This window comes from Salvelinus namaycush, chromosome 16, assembly GCF_016432855.1.
Source record: "Salvelinus namaycush isolate Seneca chromosome 16, SaNama_1.0, whole genome shotgun sequence".
Classification (NCBI taxonomy): domain Eukaryota; kingdom Metazoa; phylum Chordata; class Actinopteri; order Salmoniformes; family Salmonidae; genus Salvelinus; species Salvelinus namaycush.
This window is the reverse complement of record NC_052322.1, coordinates 38,695,141-38,713,318: the sequence shown is the minus strand read 5'-3', so window position 1 is coordinate 38,713,318 and position 18,178 is coordinate 38,695,141. Positions and strand designations below refer to the sequence as shown.

The following is an 18,178-nucleotide window of genomic DNA, read 5'->3' as shown; positions in this document are numbered from 1 at the left end:
TGTCTGTGACTCCTCTGGTCCTCTATGTTCCACACAGTACGGTCAGTACAGTAACCCCCTATTCTCTCTCTCCAGCTCAATGAGCCGGCCCTGGTCGAAGGTCTGGTCCTCATCAATGTGGACCCCTGTGCAAAGGGCTGGATGGACTGGGCTGCCTCCAAGGTAAGAACGCGCGCACACACACACACACACATTTCTATGCTAACTCTGTACATTTTAGAGTCATACTAGATTGGCACGTTGGAACATAATTATTTGTTCTTTGTTTTAGATGTCCGGCTGGACCAGCAACCTGGTGGACATAGTGATGGCCCACCACTTCAGTGATGTGAGTCAGAGTGCTGTCTGGAGGGGTGGGAGACTGGGATGGGACAGAGGGAAAGGGCTATGCAGACTTTTCTGACGTGCAAACTGATATTTAATTTCAGGATAAGTTAATGGTTTAGTTAAGGATCCGTTTTTGGCGAGTCAGTTTGAAAGGTCTTGATAACTCTGTCCAGGGGCATACTGGCTGAATACTGTGGGTGGTTGAAAGTGATTTAACAATCTTTGCCCCCTCAGGATGAGCTGTCTGACAACCAGGAGATCACCCAGACGTATCGGCTGCACATCGCCCAGGATATCAACCAGGAAAACCTGGCCCTCTTCTGCAATGCCTACAACAGGTACAGTACTGTACATAGAACCCCAAGAGTAACTGGCTGTACATTTTGGGTAGAAATGATAGATGGGTTGATTGGTTCATCTATTTGTTATGACAGCCGTCGGGACTTGGAGATTGAGAGGCCTGTCACGGGTCTGACTGACAACACGGTGAACACACTGACGTATGTAAACATGCTGCAGACGGTATTACTGCAGCTCCGTCTTATTGCCTATGGACTGTGTGTTTTGTATGTGAGTTGTTGTTTTTTGTAAATTGACTGGTTCGAGCCCTGAATGCTGATTGGCTGACAGCTGTGTTATATCAGACCATATACCACAGGTCAAAAAAAAAAAAAAAAAAATGTATTTTTACTGCTATAATTACGTTAGTAACCAGTTTATATAGCAATAAGGCACCTCGGGCGGTTTGTGGTATCTGACCAATATACCACGGCTAAGGGCTGTGTCCAGGCACTCTGCGTTGCGTTGTGCGTTAAGAACAGCCCTTAACCGGTTTTCCCTCCTGTCTCCATCCAGATGCACTTCTCTGCTGGTGGTTGGTGACACGTCCCCGGCTGTCGATGCAGTGGTGGGTGCACACTTTATCTCCATGGCAACACAGTAGCGAATAAGCCAGAGGGTCTGATTCCAATACAAAGTATCAACCCCCCTCAGGGACAGTGTGTTCAGTCTATAGAGACGGGGGTTGAGGTCACTAGACGTAATCTTTCTGAATAGGAGAGGCCAGACTGAACCCTGTCTAAACTGTTGTTGTATCTCATCTATCTTCTTTTCTTGTTTACAGGTTGAATGCAACTCGAGGTTAAATCCAACCAAAACAACCCTTCTTAAGGTGTGTTCAGTTACTCTTTTGTTGTTAGAAATAGGAGTGGTAATGCTATGGGGTCCCTGCTGTTCTGCTCTTTAGTAATGCACATGATCTGACTGGTACGGTAGAGGAGGTTCAGCATTCTTCCATGTGTTCATAGGCCAGTGAATGTTAAGGTGTTTTGACTAACGGCATGGTCCTGTCTGTGAGATTCTCCACTCTGGTCATGCTCTGGTTACTTCCCTATAGATGCAAGACTGTGGCGGGCTTCCTCAGGTCATCCAGGTGAGTCATGAACTAGTTTTGTGTTTGGCTTAAACTACACTTAAGTGGTCCTCTGTAACTCAGTTGGTTAGAGAATGGCGCTTGCAATGCCAGGACCGTGAGTTTGATTCCCGGCACCACCCGTACGTAAAATGTATTACTGTAAGTCGCTTTGGATGAAAGCTTCTGATTTATATATGCCATTTAGCAATCTCAACTGTTACTTAATTCAGTTTTATTTCAAATGGTTCCTTTTAACGGATGTTTTCTGTTTGTGTCTTACAGCCGGGTAAACTCGCGGAGGCCTTCAAATACTTTGTCCAGGGAATGGGTTACAGTGAGTACTGCTCTGTTTCCTTCTCCTTCAGTCGTCTCTGGTGTCAGACTTGGGTTTTTTCATGTCCTGGTTGTATCAGTCTGTTCCATGTCCTGTTTACTGAAGTCCACCTCTATCTCAGAATGAGACCTCAGTCCAACTGATATCCCATAGAACGCGACCATTTCAGGCAGCAGCCCTCCCATGTGGGCATCACACACAGACACACACAGAAGACACTCTTATCCAGAGTGACTTACAGTTGAGTGCCATGCTCAAGGGCACATCGACAGATTTGTCACCTAGTCGGCTCAGGGATTCGAACCAGCGACCTTTTGGTCTTAACCGCTAGGCTACCAGCCACACACACATTTGTGCCCTAAACTAAGGCTAATGTAGCATTCATGTAGCACTTCAAGAATAGAGCGGAACCCCAGTATCTACAAAACAACATGTACTGGATGTCCAAGGATGACATTACTGACAGCCAATTGTTGCATACAAACCATTACTGGTAACTGACGAGGGAACTAACCTCAAGCTAACCTTGTTTCCTGTCTGTTTTTAGTGACTCTTAACAACGGGTGTAAGTAGTGTGATGCTAAGTAAATAAATTACATGCAGCATGGTCTTCCCTTGAACATGCACTACATTGCCAAAAGTATGTGGACACCCCTTCAAATTAGCGTATTTGGCTATTTAAGCCACACACGTTGCTGACAGGTGTGTAAAATCGAGCACACCGCCATGCAATCTCCATAGACAAACAGTTAGTAGTTGACCTCAGTGATCTTCAACGTGGCACGTCAAAGGATGCCACCTTTCCAACAAGTCAGTTCGTCACATTTCTGTCCTGCTAGAGCTGCCCCGGTCAACTGTAAGTACTGTTATTGTGAAGTGGAAACGTTTAGGAGCAACAACGGCTCAGCCGCAAAGTGGTAGGCCACACAAGCTCACAGGCCGGATCCGCCAAGTGCTGAAGCATGTAGCGTGTAAAAATCGTCTGCCTTCGGTTGCAACACTAACTACAGAGTTCCAATCTGCCTCTGGAAGCAACATCAGCACAAGAACTGTTCGTCGGGAGCTTCATGAAATGGGTTTCCATGGTCGAGCAGCTGCACACAAGCCTAAGATCACCAAGCGCAATGCTAAGCATCGGCTGGAGTGGTGTAAAGTTCACCACCATTGGACTCGAGCAGTGGAAACGCATTCTCTGGCGTGATGAATCACGCTTCACCATCTGGCAGTCCGACGGACGAATCTGGATTTGGCGAATGCCAGGAGAACACTACCTACCTAAATGTGTAGTGCCAACTGTGAAGTTTGGTGGAGGAGGAATAATGGTCTGGGGCTGTTTTTCATGGTTTGGTCGAGGCCTCTTAGTTCCAGTGAAGGGAAATCTTAATGCTACAGCATACAATGACAATTAGACCAGGGATCATAAACTAGATCCAGCCATGGGCCGATTTTATTTCTTGATCAGTGTGTGAAGATGCAATCTTCTGCAAAATCATTCGCAAGGAAATTCCTGCTAAAATATTATTTGAAGATTAAAATACACCATGACAGCGCAACACACAAGGGGTGGATCAGTGGCAAAGGTACCCACAGGACAAACAGAATAATATTAGTCTGAGGAGAGATTAAATAGCATTAATACAACAAAAATAATTCAAAACACACTCCTTTAGTTTACACAAGTTAAACAGATGTATTTTTTTCTTCATAATAAGCAGGAGTAATATTTTTAGCAGATCAGAATGACAGCAGACTGTACTTCTATCCATGCCAGAAAAGCTAGACTTGGAGAGATTCCTCATCTTTTTTTGTCAAGGGGGCAGGGGGAGATTTTTAATTTTGACACCCATAATCATGTTGGCTCCATCCTCTCTAGTTGATCCCTTAGCCATGTCTCCATCTTTACTTGATTTATGAATCATTGTTTTATTTATTTGAAATTATTTTTTATTTTGCGAGGGTTAGAAGTTTCGATTCTGGAATTTTGTTTCCCAGCAACCCCATTTCATCCATTCCCCCCTCCCCCAACACACACTCCCTCGGACCACCCTAGGACTCTATTCACACACTGATCTTAACATGCCACATGAACAACATCTGTTGCCATGTTGTCACAGCACTTTTAATCTTCAAATAATATTTTTGCAGGAATCTCCTTGCGAATGATTTTGTCGAAGATTGTATCTTCACACACTGGTCGGAGGACCGGAACATAATTACTAATCATTTGTAGACTTTAAATTGACCGCGAAAAGATCAAACATATATATTTGACTAAAACAATCATTTCAAACCTTGCTTACCTTTTGTATACAATCACGTGTCTCTCTATTGTGCTTGGGAATACTTGGAAACAGATTTTTTTTATTAATATCACTTGGAGACGATTTCCTGTTGTATTTTATGTCCAACAACGAAAATTCTACACCAGAAAACTTGGGGGTCAAATAAATACACAGCGTGCCAAATTTGGCCCACGGGCTGCCAGTTGGGGAACCCTGTTCATGACGATTCTGTGCTTCCAACATTATGGCAACAGTTTGGGGAAGGCCCTTTTCTGGTTCAGCATGACAATGCCCCTGTGCACAAAGCGAAGTCCATACAGAAATGATTTGTCGAGATCGGTGTGGAAGAACTTGACTGGCCTGCACAGAGCCCTGACCTCAACTCCATTGAACACCTTTGGAACGCTGAATGCGAGCCAGGCCTAATCGCCCAACATCAGTGCCCGACCTCACTAATACTCGTGGCTGAATGGAAGCAAGTCCCTGCAGCAATGTTCCAACATCTAGTGGAAAGCCTTCCCAGACGAGTGGAGGCTGTAATAGCAGCAAAGCGGGACCAACTCCATATTAATGCCCATGATGTTCGATGAGCACATACTTTTGGCAATGTAATATACCTTGGTGTGTGGGATGATCTGTAACACACACCTGACAATGGTTCCTTCCCCCAGGTCTTAAGATGCAGTGCCCTAAACAGGGAGGGTGTTTACAGGCCTACCTTTTAAAGCTGTGGTTCATTTAGGCCTGCTGAGAGCTGATCTGGCTTGTGGAATGATCATCATATTAGAAACAGACCACGTATTGGGCACTATCTTAGAACGGCCAAATTCCATTCGCTGTCTTTGATCGCTTTTTTTTTCTCTGCGCTTCAAAATGTTTATTTTGTTCATATAAACATTTAAAGGTTTGAGTTGCTAGTTCAGAGTGGAAAATGGAAGGTGTTAGTGAGGTCAGAGTAAAAGCTGCTTGATTATTACAATAGTCTCAATGAGTTTTTGTTGTTCTCCCTCTGGAATCTTCATCTGAACATTAAGCCTTCTGTACCTGTGTAAACCTCACTGGCAAAACCCTGCATCCCCTTCCACCCCTCGTCTGGCTTGCCCTCACCATCCTCACCCCTGGCCCTGGCCTTCACCTACCCTCCCCTGGTCCTCACCCCTCCAGTGAGGGCTGACTGAGGCTCCAGTGGTTCTCCAGGTATGGTAATGTTAGTGGCAGATTAGTGTTCTCATTAAAGGCTGCTCTTAAGCCCCACAGCATGGCCTGACCCCCTGCCCTGGGGACCTGTCTGGAATCCCATGAGCCCTGAGCCGCCTGGCCAGCCTGTTGTCCTCTGCTCTGCTCTGCTGGAAATGTGCTGCTTGGGTTTGTTCTGCTGCTGCAGGGACCCTCACATGGTGCTGCTGGAGGGTAATGCCAGGAGAGCAGGGCCTCAGAGAACCATGCTGCCTCCGCACAGCACTGTGGGAAGGAAGATTTGTCGTTGCCTTTTTCCAAATCCTACCCTCTGAGGGTGACCCTTGATGTTTTGTCTGCAACAAGTGACTCCAGGGGCACTCCAGGGGCACTCCAGGGGCACTCCAGGGGCACTCCAGGGGGCTGGCCCGGAGTTAGTTTTGGATTGAGTGGTGGTTTATCCCACGCCCCCTCATTCTTCCACCTCTTGGAGGTCTGTTTTCCTGCTTGAAGAGTTATTCTGGATACCCATCCTACTTATTGAAATTAACTAGAATGTTTAATGGAATACAGTATAGCTTGAAAAACTATTTTCACTCATCAAACCCTGATAGCCCTCCTTTCTGTTGTTTTTCTTGTGAACCCTGTCTCTGTTGAGGTGTTAAGTATGGTGGTTTCCTCGCCGTCTTAGCTTTCACATCACACACGTTATGCTCTTCGCCCACACCAAGCAATAGCACGTTTCAGAAAGTACCTCCCCTTTCTGAGAATACCTAAACATTGAAACAGTTGAGGACATTGTGAGCTTTCACAAACACAATTGTGGCATACTGTAGGAGGTTTGTAACTCTGTAGTGTTCGGGCTGCGCCTTCTGCCAGGTGGCTCATCCCAGAAGATCAGCATTGTGTTGAAAGGAAAGCAGTAAGCTAGCAGGAGATTGGTTTGAGTGTGAATAGATGAGCAGTAGAGCTGGGATGATAAACTGAAAATGATCGACACCGACCGTACCACAACCAATTTACTGATACCGATAATCCCAATAAATAGCCTACTAGAGAAATGTGAAGTTTAAAGGAAATAAGTTTGCTAATATGGGCTAATGGTACAATTGATTGATAGTACAACATTCAAAATAGTAGTAGTAGTGCTAATGGTATGGTAATATATAAAAGAAGGCTAACAAATGTACATGAATGTTATAAACGTCTCGTTCTATTTATGGTTATCGTGATAATTCAGTCAATTTATCGTTCTATGGATTTGTGTCCATATCGCCCAGCTTTACTGAACAGTCAAGTGCTCGTCGAGACCATGTTTGAATGGTTACTTTAGCACGGAAGACTGTAGTTCAGTGGGGAAATGATTGCAGTCGGGGGACAACGACACATTAAACTAACTCAACTGGATCAGACAATGTACTCATGAAGCACATCTTGGCTCAAAGTTCTTTTCAGGTAATCTCAGGGCCACAGGTGACATTGCCTTTAGATTGGCAGAACAGTAAGAAAGCTTTCTGGCTATTTTCACAACTGTCAGATATTTACTGTAAATTCATGTAAACGTAGATAGTGCTAGAATGAACTGTACACAGTGCTGCTTCAAGTCTCTCCTAGGTAAAGCTTTAGGACACAATGTTTGTTTCCAGATCTTTTGTGAAGACAGAGCATTAATCTGACAGTCTCTCTGTGCCCCTCCTTTATTTCTTCCCTCCTTCCTTTCTGCCCGTCCGTCAATGCTAACAGTCCCTCATGTACTGCTTAGCCACGTAAGCAGTGAATCAGGTACCAGGGCCATAGGTAACAGCCTTGGCTGCACCAGCCTGCCCCCTCTACCTACAGTACGCTATCCTCCCAACCCTGTTTGCACATCGCTGGTAGTCACTTTTTAGCCATCCTCAAGTCTGAGATTTGAAGCATGTGGTCAACTTTATTATTTTTTAAAGATTCCTTTGTCTCTCTAAATGTGTGGTTTGAGAGGGCGTGAATGTTTTATGTGATGTCTATCAGGTAACATGGTTGTCTTATGTCTGTCTGTTCTTGTCTTTGTTATTTTTCTCTCCTGAACAGATGGCCCTCAAATCTCTTGTGCATGCTGCATAATCATATTGGCCTTTCCTATTTATTCATTTTTTCTCCAACAGTAAAAATGAATTGGAACTTGACCTGATCAGGCAATCTCTTTTTCTTTATGGGAGAATAATGAACACAGTGAGGGATTCTGCTCAGACATTTCAGACCCCAACCACTTTAATGAGATACATATGCAGGACCAGTCAAAAGTTTGGACACACCTACTCATTCCAGGGTTTTTCTTAATTTTTTACATTGTAGAATATTAGTGACGACATCAAAACTATGAAAGAACACATTTATTTATTGTATTTAACCTTTATTTAACTAGGCAAGTCAGTTAAGAACAAATTCTTATTTACAATGACGGACGACGCTGGGCCAATTGTGCGCCGCCCTATGGGACTCCCAATCACGGCCGGTTGTGATACAGCCTGGAATCGAGCCAGGGTCTGTAGTGATGCCTCTAGCACTGAGATGCAGTGCCTTAGACCGCTGCGCCACTCTGGAGCCCACATATGGAATCATGTAGTAAGCAAAAAAGTGTTAAACAAATCAAAATATTTTATTTTTGAGATTCTTCAAAGTAGCTACCCTTTGCCTTGATGACAGCTTTGCACACTCTTGGCATTCTCTCAACCAGCTTCATGAAGAGGTCACCTGGAATGCATTTCAATTAACAGATGTGTGTTGTTAATTTGTGGAATTTCTTTCTTAATGTGTTTGAGCCAGTCAGTTGTGACGTGACAATGTAGGGGTGGTATACAGAAGATATCCCTATTTGGTAAAAGACCAAGTCCATATTATGGCAAGAACAGCTCAAATAAGCAAAGAGAAATGACAATCCATCATTACTTTAAGACATGAAGGTCGAGAGAATGCCAAGAGTGTGCAAAGCTGTCATCAAGGCAAAGGGGTGGCTACAGTACTTTGAAGAATCTCAAATATAAAATATATTTTGATTTGTTTAACACTTTTTTTGGTTACTACATGATTCCATATGTGTTATTTCATAGTTTTGATATCTTCACTGTTATTCTACAATGTAGAAAATAGTCAAAATAAAAACCCTTGAATGAGTAGCTGTCCCGAACTTTTTGACATACGGTGAAATTTCCAGTATTCCTGCTTCGCTGATATCAATCTCCTGGACCCTGACTAGAAGGCAGTGTAGCTAGCATGAGCTGAACACTACAAGGTGATCAGGTTATTAACTGTTTAGAGATTTCATTATTCTCCCTGGGCTGCAGTCCACCCCATCTTAAATTGGGAATGTTGATGCAATTACCAGGGGCCTCATTTACAAACATTGCGTATGCACAGAATATGCCCCAAAACAATTATAAAAACTGAACTTATCCTCCTGCAAACTTCAGACCATGAGTACGCACACTTTCTAGTGGTTGAAGTATTGCATTGTAAAAGTAGCCTAGTAGCCTTGTGCAAATACTGTATGATGACTTATACATAACTAAAAAAACAGGTAATGAAATATAATAACAAGATGCAATAATTTGCTGTTAGTGAGAGCGCTGGAGAGACAAGGATATCCCTACCGGCCAAACCCTCCCTAACCCGGACGACGCTAGGCCAATTGTGCGTCGCCCCACGGACCCGGTCGCGGCCGGCTGCGACAGAGCCTGGGCGCGAACCCAGAGACTCTGGTGGCGCAGCTAGCGCTGCGATGCAGTGCCCTAGACCACTGCGCCACCCGGGAGGCCCAGAAGTTACCTTTTCTGACTGATGGTTTCATACTCACAAAATAGCCTACAGGCCAACAATAAGTTAGTGATCCCAGCTCTCATTTAATTGGACCCACTTCACAGTAGTAAATAGGTAAGTTATTGATATTTAAAGTGTTTTGCTCTCTGCGATCCAAAGCGCAGTTTAATGGTAGAACAGACGGTTCACCTTTTCCATTGACGTTTGTAGGCTATTTTTGAATACTGTAATGTAACATTTCTCCAATAGCCTAGACAATTTATAAACATAATAAACATAATACATATATAATAACCAGTTGCACCTCTTCTGGCTGTGATATGCTCATATTGCTGAAGTAGTCATACAACAAATTACCGTACGCATCTCTCATTTAATTGGGCCTATTAGATAGGCTATTATAATTTCTAGTTTTTGCTATATGAATTTATAGTTTTTATAGTTCACTTCAAGGGTGAAAGAATTTATAGTTTTTGCTATCTGGATAAGAGCGTCTGCTAAATGACTTAAATGTAAATGTATATGCATCCAACAGGGAGCGTGGTTTCTAACGTACAGTAGAATTGAAGCTCTTTTGCATTGAAGTGTGTGCTACCACTATATGTAGGCCTACTGTAGGTTTTATTTCAGAGTAAACAATGTTTCAGAATTCACGGGCAGTGCAGCATGTTTCGGAGAAAGTAAATGAAAAACTTTATTGAATTCAAACGATCTGTTTTCCAGGTCCACACAAATGTGCAATTGTTTTTGTGTTTCAGAAACGGTCAAATATAGCATATGTCACACAAAAAACACATTCCGCTAACATCTCCAAAGACATTTGATCGCCGTTGCTATTTCCTTCAGATATCTTGGCTTAATTCCAATACTTCCGAAGTATTCAGGAAAGAATGGCGTTATTGTCACCTTCAAGGGTGAATGAAGGGCGTTATTCCGGCAGAGATATAATCCTGGTTCACAGTTTTACAACCGGTCTGATTTATAATGGGAAACATGTATGTATGGCATGCGCCAAGTTTATACATCTACATTTTTCCATACGTGTGTAGTGTTTTCAGAAATGGCTCATGCAGATATTTAGTGTAAAATTCACACAACGGTTATAAATGAGGCCCCAGCATCCTACCCCTAGCCACGTTCTCTAAAGCAAACTACCCCTCCCACAAAACATTCAACACACACTAAGCAAATATCCTCATACGTGACTTCTTAACCTAAATGTTCTCCTCTCTCGTCTGTAGTGCCCACGGCCAGTATGACCCGCCTGGTGCGTTCTCGTACCCACTCTACCTCCAGCATGGGCTCTGTGGAGGGGAGTCGCAGCCGCACCCACACACAGCTAGAGGGCGCCACTGCTGCCGGCCCGGGTGTCGAACAGGCCAGGCCACAGACCATGGAGGTTTCCTGTTAAAGAACCCTGCCCAGAAAACCTCTCCCTTCCTCTCTTTTTCCTTTCCCAGGCTCAAGGTCAGAGAGGATTGGAATCCTGGGGGGGTGTCTGAAACGTGTTCTGAAAGATAATTCATGAAGACAGAAGCAGTCAGGTTCTCTGCTGTGTTCTGTCACCATTTCCTGTTGTCTGTCTATCATGCCTGTCTGTGCATGACTGCTGTGGTAGGGCAACCTGAAAGTCAGTAAGCAGGCGGACGATGCTGCTTGTCTGGTTTTCCTTTTGCTGTCTACCAGCTCTCCCCATTAAAAGAGGAAGAGGTTGTTTTTTTTAATCCTTGAGATATATTTGTATTTCTAACTATTTTGGGTCAGTGTCAGTTTTAAAGATAACAGATGGAAAGGCATCAGGAGTTTTCTCTTGTAAAGTACTCTATATGGAGTACTCTCTAATGTCTCCTCTGGGGTCTTCCTCACCTTGCTAACTGGTAAGATCAGACCAAGTCACACCACCCCTCCTTAGTGGTCCATTCCTTAATCAGTCTCATGACACACCATTTTTTTCTTCTTTTTTATTGTTGTTTTTATGTTGTGATTTGTGAAAAAAATACCTTTTGCTTTCCTGGATTGCAATACGATGTGATAAACTTGCTCCTGCTCTGTACCTTTATACCAAGAATAACTGACAGAATGACCCTCTAGTAGATGAAACGTAATGGACGTGTCTGTAGAATTGCTTTTGTCTAGATGTATCTAGAAATAGTTGTCTTGTTTGATATTTCCTTAATCGAGTGAGTTATTTGAAATGGCAGGCCCTGGGTGTTTGATCCCCCCCCACATTTATTATTGACGGGCAGAGACAAGAACCAACCCACAGGGCACAGACGTCACTTCAGTGTGTGTCCCATGTTGGTTCAACGTAATGTCATTGAAATGATGTGGAAACAACGTTGATTCGACCAGTGTGTGCCCAGTGGGAACATTTACTGTAGTTTATTGAAAATTCCAGTCAAATACGGAGAGTACCTAAACTAGCCCCAGCTCAGAGGTGAGTAAATGTCTGCGAATTGAGGTACAGATAACATTACTGCCTCTTTCATCAAATAAAACGCAAATATATTAACTTTCTGTTTTCTACTAACTGGAAGATATGTATGTTTTCCCTCCTGATGAAATAAAGACGGGGTGAAAACGTCAACGGGTCAGATGCCTGAGGGACTGTGGATTGTGTAATAAATGTTTTGATTTAGTTTGTTAGTAATGTTATTAGTTGTTAGTTTTCTCTGGTTTTCCTGCATTTCTCTCTGATTGTACTACAGCTTGGGTGAGCAAGTGGTGATGATGCATTGTACTCTGCCCGCATAGTATAAGGGGTGCTGTAAGTCATACTGTCTGCTGACTATATCAATTTGTACTGATTATAAAATAAAGCTAGAAGCTGTACATGACTAGACTTTTCATCTTATCCTTCTGTCACTGCATGTCTGTTTTCTTACTTGATCAACTAGCCTGATTATAATAGTGGTCCTTTGTAGCTCTGTTGGTAGAGCATGGTGCTTGTAATGTCAGGGGAGTGACTTCCATACCTGGGACCATCCATGCATAAAATGGATGCACCCATGACTAAGTTTGGATAAAAATGTCTGCTAAATGGTATACGTTTATTATTATTAGGTTCTGCATCAGCAGTTTCTCTTTCTGTCAGTCACTGACACACTCAATTAGCCATGTCCGCTAACAATATTTTTTTTGGTATGTTTATCTAGCCAACTATCTAAACCAGTGGCGGTCGGTGCCGTTTAAGATGAGGGAGGATGTTCACTTTTTTTTTAATGAGCACGGCCTTATTTCTATTACAGCATGTTGGATTATTGTCATTCATATTCCATTCATCCAGCTCAATGTAACATCCATAGGTTTAGGCTACTACATAATACTCAAATCGGCGCAATGAATATCCCCCTGATCACACGCAAACACATTTTACTTTCATACCAGACACACACAAACAGCTCGTTGTATATATAATTCCTTCTCTCATCTATCCACTCTCCTCTCACATGCTCCCCTTGCTTGTGGACTTCAGTGAAGAACACATCAGCTGTCTGTGACCAGGTGGAGAAAAAACTTTCCAAGCTAAACCTTCATATCATGACTGCTAACTGCTACACACAGCCTACATCATTGTCACGTCATAGTTAACATAGGCATAGCTACTAGAACTAAGGCATTAGTAAACCCGCTACAACCATGCAGAACCGTGTAGTCCGGCTAGCAGTTACACCTGCAGGCCCCAGAGGCAATGAATTAATAAAGCCAAAAGCTTACCTTGACTTGGAAGAGTTCCAATATTGGATAGCAATAGCCAGCTAGCTAACATAGCATCCCTCTGTTGGAGCCGGGTGTTTGAGTAGGCTAAACTAGCTAGCTGCATTGGACACTAGCTAAGTAAGTGAAAATGGGAATAAAAAATCTAAGAAATATAGCTAGATCTCTCTTGCTTCTTTAATTTTGGAAGAAGTTAATTTGTTCAAAACTGTTCAACTATTGTATTTCTCTGAGTCAACTACCGCATGTTATGCACTGCAGTGCTAGCTAGCTGTAGCTAATGCTTTCAGTGCTAGATTCATTGTCTGATCCTTTGATCGGGTGGACAACATGTCAGTTCATGCTGCAAGAGCTCTGATAGGCTAGAGGACGTCCTCTGGAAGATGTCATAATTACTGTGGAAGTCTATGGAAGGGGGTGAGAACCATGAGCCTCCTAGGTTTTGTATTGAAGTCAATGTACCCAGAGGAGGACAGAAGCTAGCTGTCCTCCGGCTACACCATGGTGCTACCCTACAGAGCGCTGTTGAGGCTACTATAGACCTTCATTGCAAAACAGTGTGTTTTAATACATTTTTTGGTAACAAACATATTTAGTATAGTTTTATCTAAAAAATAATGTTTTTTAATGTTTCACTTTTTATTTCTATGAAATTCACTAAGGAGGATAGTCCTCCCCTTCCTCCACTGAAGAGAATCCACTGATCTAAACTTGTAGTACTCATGGCCCGAATGACTGGGCACGTGCCAGACCAGACTCGCATTTGGGGCCCCGGGCACCAACCTCTGGAGAGTTGGTGCTGCATTTCAACACATTTTGCCATAGTGCAGAGTAAAATGTGCAGCTTTATAATGCTACTGTACACATTTTGTCATGAGGCAGATCATTATTTTGCTGTTTTATAGCTCATCTCATGCTTTTAACATTTTGCCATGAGAAAATGCTAGTCACTCTCACTCATATTATATTGTCATGGCAAAATGTGTAGAATGCCAAGAAATTTGTTTTAAAACTGCAAACATTTCTCTACACCCCATGGCAAAATGGGTATAATTGCAGGATTTGTTTTGTAAAACTGCAAAAAAAAATCTCTCTCCCCCATGGCAAAATGGGTAGAATTACAGGAAATTCATTTTAAAACATAGATTTTCTCTACACCATCAAGATGCGGTGCCAGTAGAAAAATCTTGTTTAGGGCCCCCAAAAGGCTAGGACCAGCCCTGGCTACTGGTATAATACAGTTAGTTCAGAGGGTTCACTAGTTTAACTGCACAAATGGATTGATTGCACAAATAAATGTGGGTATGCAGAGAACCATGAGCCCATGTCTCTTGATAATGAGTACAAAAGGGTTATGAAGAGAAAAATAACTGCTCAACACTTTTACCCAATCAACAGCATTTACCTGAATGACGAAGAATATGAAGCTCTATTCTGGGGAAAAACCATTGTGACCTCACTTCATACCAGTGTATGTATGCCACCGCTCATGCAGATGCTGCAAAACACAGCATTTGCACAGACCAAATGCATCTCATTGCTACAGCTGATGACTCATTGATCAAGTCACTGATGTCAAAGGTCTGTCTTCCAATTACTACAGCCCCATGTTCAGTAGATATTGTTGAACAAAATCTTTCTTCCTTTCTCTTTGTGCATCACTTTTTCTTTGTCTTCCCTCACTCTTCTCCATTTCCCTCTCTTCACTCTGATGTCTGAATTGTGGTGTGTAAAAGTTTCAGGCCTCATTGAAACAGGAAACAGTGTGTGTGAGGTGAATATAAAAAAAAGCACTCCTGTCACATCTCTCCACTCAGATGTACTATAGATCACTCTGCTCTGCTATACGTACAGAGCCTCTACCTACCACCGCTGGCTCCTTTCCTCTTGGAACACCACAAAGGAGAACACTCTTTCTTCATTGGAGCCTAAAGAAGTCTCACACAGACTCTCATACACACATCATCCTCTCGTTCCACATGTGAACACTACCAGCAGCGTGCAACTCCCAGACCCGCTGGACTCTTCTGCCCTCTGGGCCGCACCTCTATCCATGTGCTAGTCTACTGTGGTACTCTACAGCTCTGACATCAACTCATACCACAGCATCAGAAGACTGACGTTCACCAGTGCCACAACAGGGAAATGCTGTGAGTATAAACATATTTTTGAGCTGACAATTGTCTAATCGATCTGACTGTACTGTACACGTAAAAGGTTAGTTTTATCCAACCCAGATTTAAAATATTAAAAGTAGACTTTTTTGTTTTAACGAAGAAGACAAAGGTCAAGTACACTCAGAATAGCATCTATTTGTCGGGGCATGGACTCTACAAGGTGTCGAAAGCGTTCCACAGTAATGCTGGTCGATGTTGACTCCAGTGCTTCCCACAGTTGTGTCAAGTTGGCTGGATGTCCTTTGGGTGGTGGACCATTCTTGATACACACAGGAAACTGTTGAGCGTTAAAAACCCAGCAGCGGTGCAGTTTTTGACACAAAACGGTGCGCCTTGCACCTACTACCATACCCCGTTCAAAGGCACTTAAATCTTTTGTCTTGTCCATCCACCCTCTAAATGGCACACATACACAATCCATATCTCAATTGTTTCAAAGCTTAAAAATCATTATTTAATCTCTCCTCCCATTCATCTACACTGATTGAAGACGATTAAACAAGTGATATCAATAAGGGATCATAGTTTTCACCTGGATTGACCTGGTCAGTCCATGTCATGGAAAAAGCAGGTGTTCTTAATGTTTTGTACACTCAGAGTATAGGACAAACTGATCTTATATGAACAGAAATGTGCCCCGCTAAATGCTTAAATGAATAGTGTAGCTTGGTGTCCAGCCAGGTCTACACCTCTGGATTACAGCGTCTGCTAAATGTCATATGCATACACTATATATACGAAAGTATGTGGACACCCCTTCAAATGAGTGGATTCGGCTATTTCAGCCACACCTGTTGCTGACAGGTGTATAAGACTGAGCACACAGCCATGCAATCTCTATAGATAAACATTGGCACTAGAATGGCCTTACTGAAGAGCTCAGTGACTTTCAACGTGGCACCGTCATAGGATGACACCTTTCCAACAATTCAGTTGGTCAAATTTCTGCCCTGGTAGAGCTGCCCCGGTCAACTGTAAGTGCTGTTATTTTGAAGTGGAAACGCCGCCATTGGACTCTGGAGCAGTGGAAACGCATTCTCTTTAGTGATGATTCACGCTTCACCATTTGGCAGTCCGATGGACAAATCTGGGTTTGGCAGATGCCAGGAAAACACTACCTGCCCCAATGCATAGTACCAACTGTAATGATTGGTGAAGGAGGAATAATGGTCTGGTGCTATTTTTCATGGTTCGGGCCCCGTAGTTCCAGTGAAGGGAAATCTTAACGCTACAGCATACAATGACATTGTAGATTATTCTGTGCTTCCAACTTTGTAACAACAGTTTGGGGAAGGCCCTTTCCTGTTTCAGCATGACAATGACCCCGTGCACAAAGCGAGGTCCATACAGAAATGGTTTGGAAGAACTTGACTGGCCTCCACGGAGCCTTGACCTCAACCCCATCTAACTCCTGTGGGATGAATTGGAACGCTGACTGCGAGCCAGGCCTAATCGCCCAACATCAGCGCCTGACCTCACTAATGTTCTTGTGGCTGAATGGAAACAAGTCCCCGTAGCAATGTTCCAACATCTAGTGGAAAGTCTTCCCAGAAGAGTGGAGGCTGTAATAGCAGAAAAGGGGGGGACCAACTCCATATTAATGCCCATGATTTTGGAATGAGATGTTATATATTATTATTATTATATTACCTCTCGTGTGTTTCCTGACCCCTGGTTGGCAGACTGACTACTGTGGTTGATAATGGTCATCTGTTCTCTGTTATAATGGAACATTAGAGAGTAAGGTTATTTTAGTCCCTTATACTATATGGGGCCTGCTTTTCTGTCTGTCCATCCCCATGACCCTGTGGTGCCATCTGGCTAAACAGGTGGCCATTTTCTCAATGATTATGTTACGTGCCATATTACAGAGCATTGAGGGAAGATATTTAGAAATATTTAATGCCAATATATTTCATATGACTATTTCTGAAATTATCATCTATTTTTGTGTCTACTACCATTGTCAAAATTAGACAAACACACACCGGGGTAGAAAGGTGTTCACAAAAAGACAGCATTTATTTTCTACTCAATGATATCCTGCCACTTTTATATTTGACTCCAGTGTTCAGACACACCCACCCGGGATCTGTAAGGATGCTTGAGATCTCATGCATTACTTTACAGTAAAACATGTTGCAAATTACGACACAAAACTTTTCATCTTATGCGGTGGTTTCTGCATCAGTGTATTGCTGTGAACTAATTTACCTATCCTCCAATGGTTCCTGTGGAGCAAAAGGTTGCCATGAAATGTCATATTTGTCACGTGTGTTTGTGCAAATCACCACTGCGTGACACTTCAATTAGTTGCACATTAGAGCATTGTTGTTTACATCAATTAGAGCAGTGGTCCCCAACCGGTCCATCACGATCGCCAATCGGATGGTTCAGATTACGGTGTCTGCAGTAATTTAGAAGGCATAAAAGAAAGCAACAGAAAAATTGATACTGTGAGATTTCAAAATGTTTAAAACCATCACTAGAGAGAAACTGTCAAGAAAGAGATGCTGTTTTTATTTAACCAGGCAAGTCGGTTAAGAACAAATTCTTATTTACAATGACGGCCTACCCCGGCGACGGTGGGTCAATTGTGTGCCACCCTATGGGACTCCCAATCAAGGCCGGATGTGATTCAGCCTGGATTCGAACCAGGGACTGTAGTAATGCCTCTTGCACCGAGATGTAGTGTCAGAGACGCCACTCGGGAGCCCAGTGAGTTGAGTTTAAGTTGTTACTCAGCACTATCAACACTTAGTATTCAACACTTTTATAAGCCATGAAATGTGCGTTCTTCCTATTTCCACTCAGCTCTACAACAAGCAGTGCAGCAGTAATGAACGAGTAGGCAAGTGTATTTATAGACTTGCGTTGTTGTTATTATTAGCAGCTTGGGTATTTTTTAATATCAAGGAATATTTCACTTTCTCTGTTCATAGGAGTAATTTTCGCATTA

General features: G+C 42.9%; 1 protein-coding gene across 3 annotated transcripts in view; it reads left to right on the top strand.

Annotated features, from left to right (window-relative positions):
* The window catches only part of LOC120061423 (protein NDRG3-like), a 58,347-nt gene extending 46,180 nt beyond the window's left edge, over window positions 1-12,167 (top strand). For 2 of the 3 annotated variants that reach the window (XM_039011219.1, XM_039011221.1), the window contains exons 8-16: window positions 76-162; window positions 272-328; window positions 562-665; window positions 762-827; window positions 1,183-1,234; window positions 1,451-1,498; window positions 1,724-1,759; window positions 2,024-2,075; window positions 10,567-12,167. In XM_039011219.1, the coding sequence (XP_038867147.1) occupies window positions 76-162; window positions 272-328; window positions 562-665; window positions 762-827; window positions 1,183-1,234; window positions 1,451-1,498; window positions 1,724-1,759; window positions 2,024-2,075; window positions 10,567-10,736 (672 nt within the window). In that variant the 3' untranslated portion in view covers window positions 10,737-12,167. The remainder of the gene's footprint in view (window positions 1-75; window positions 163-271; window positions 329-561; window positions 666-761; window positions 828-1,182; window positions 1,235-1,450; window positions 1,499-1,723; window positions 1,760-2,023; window positions 2,076-10,566) is intronic. The other variant, XM_039011220.1, reaches the window with a different exon arrangement.
* The last annotated feature ends 6,011 nt before the right edge of the window (window positions 12,168-18,178 follow it).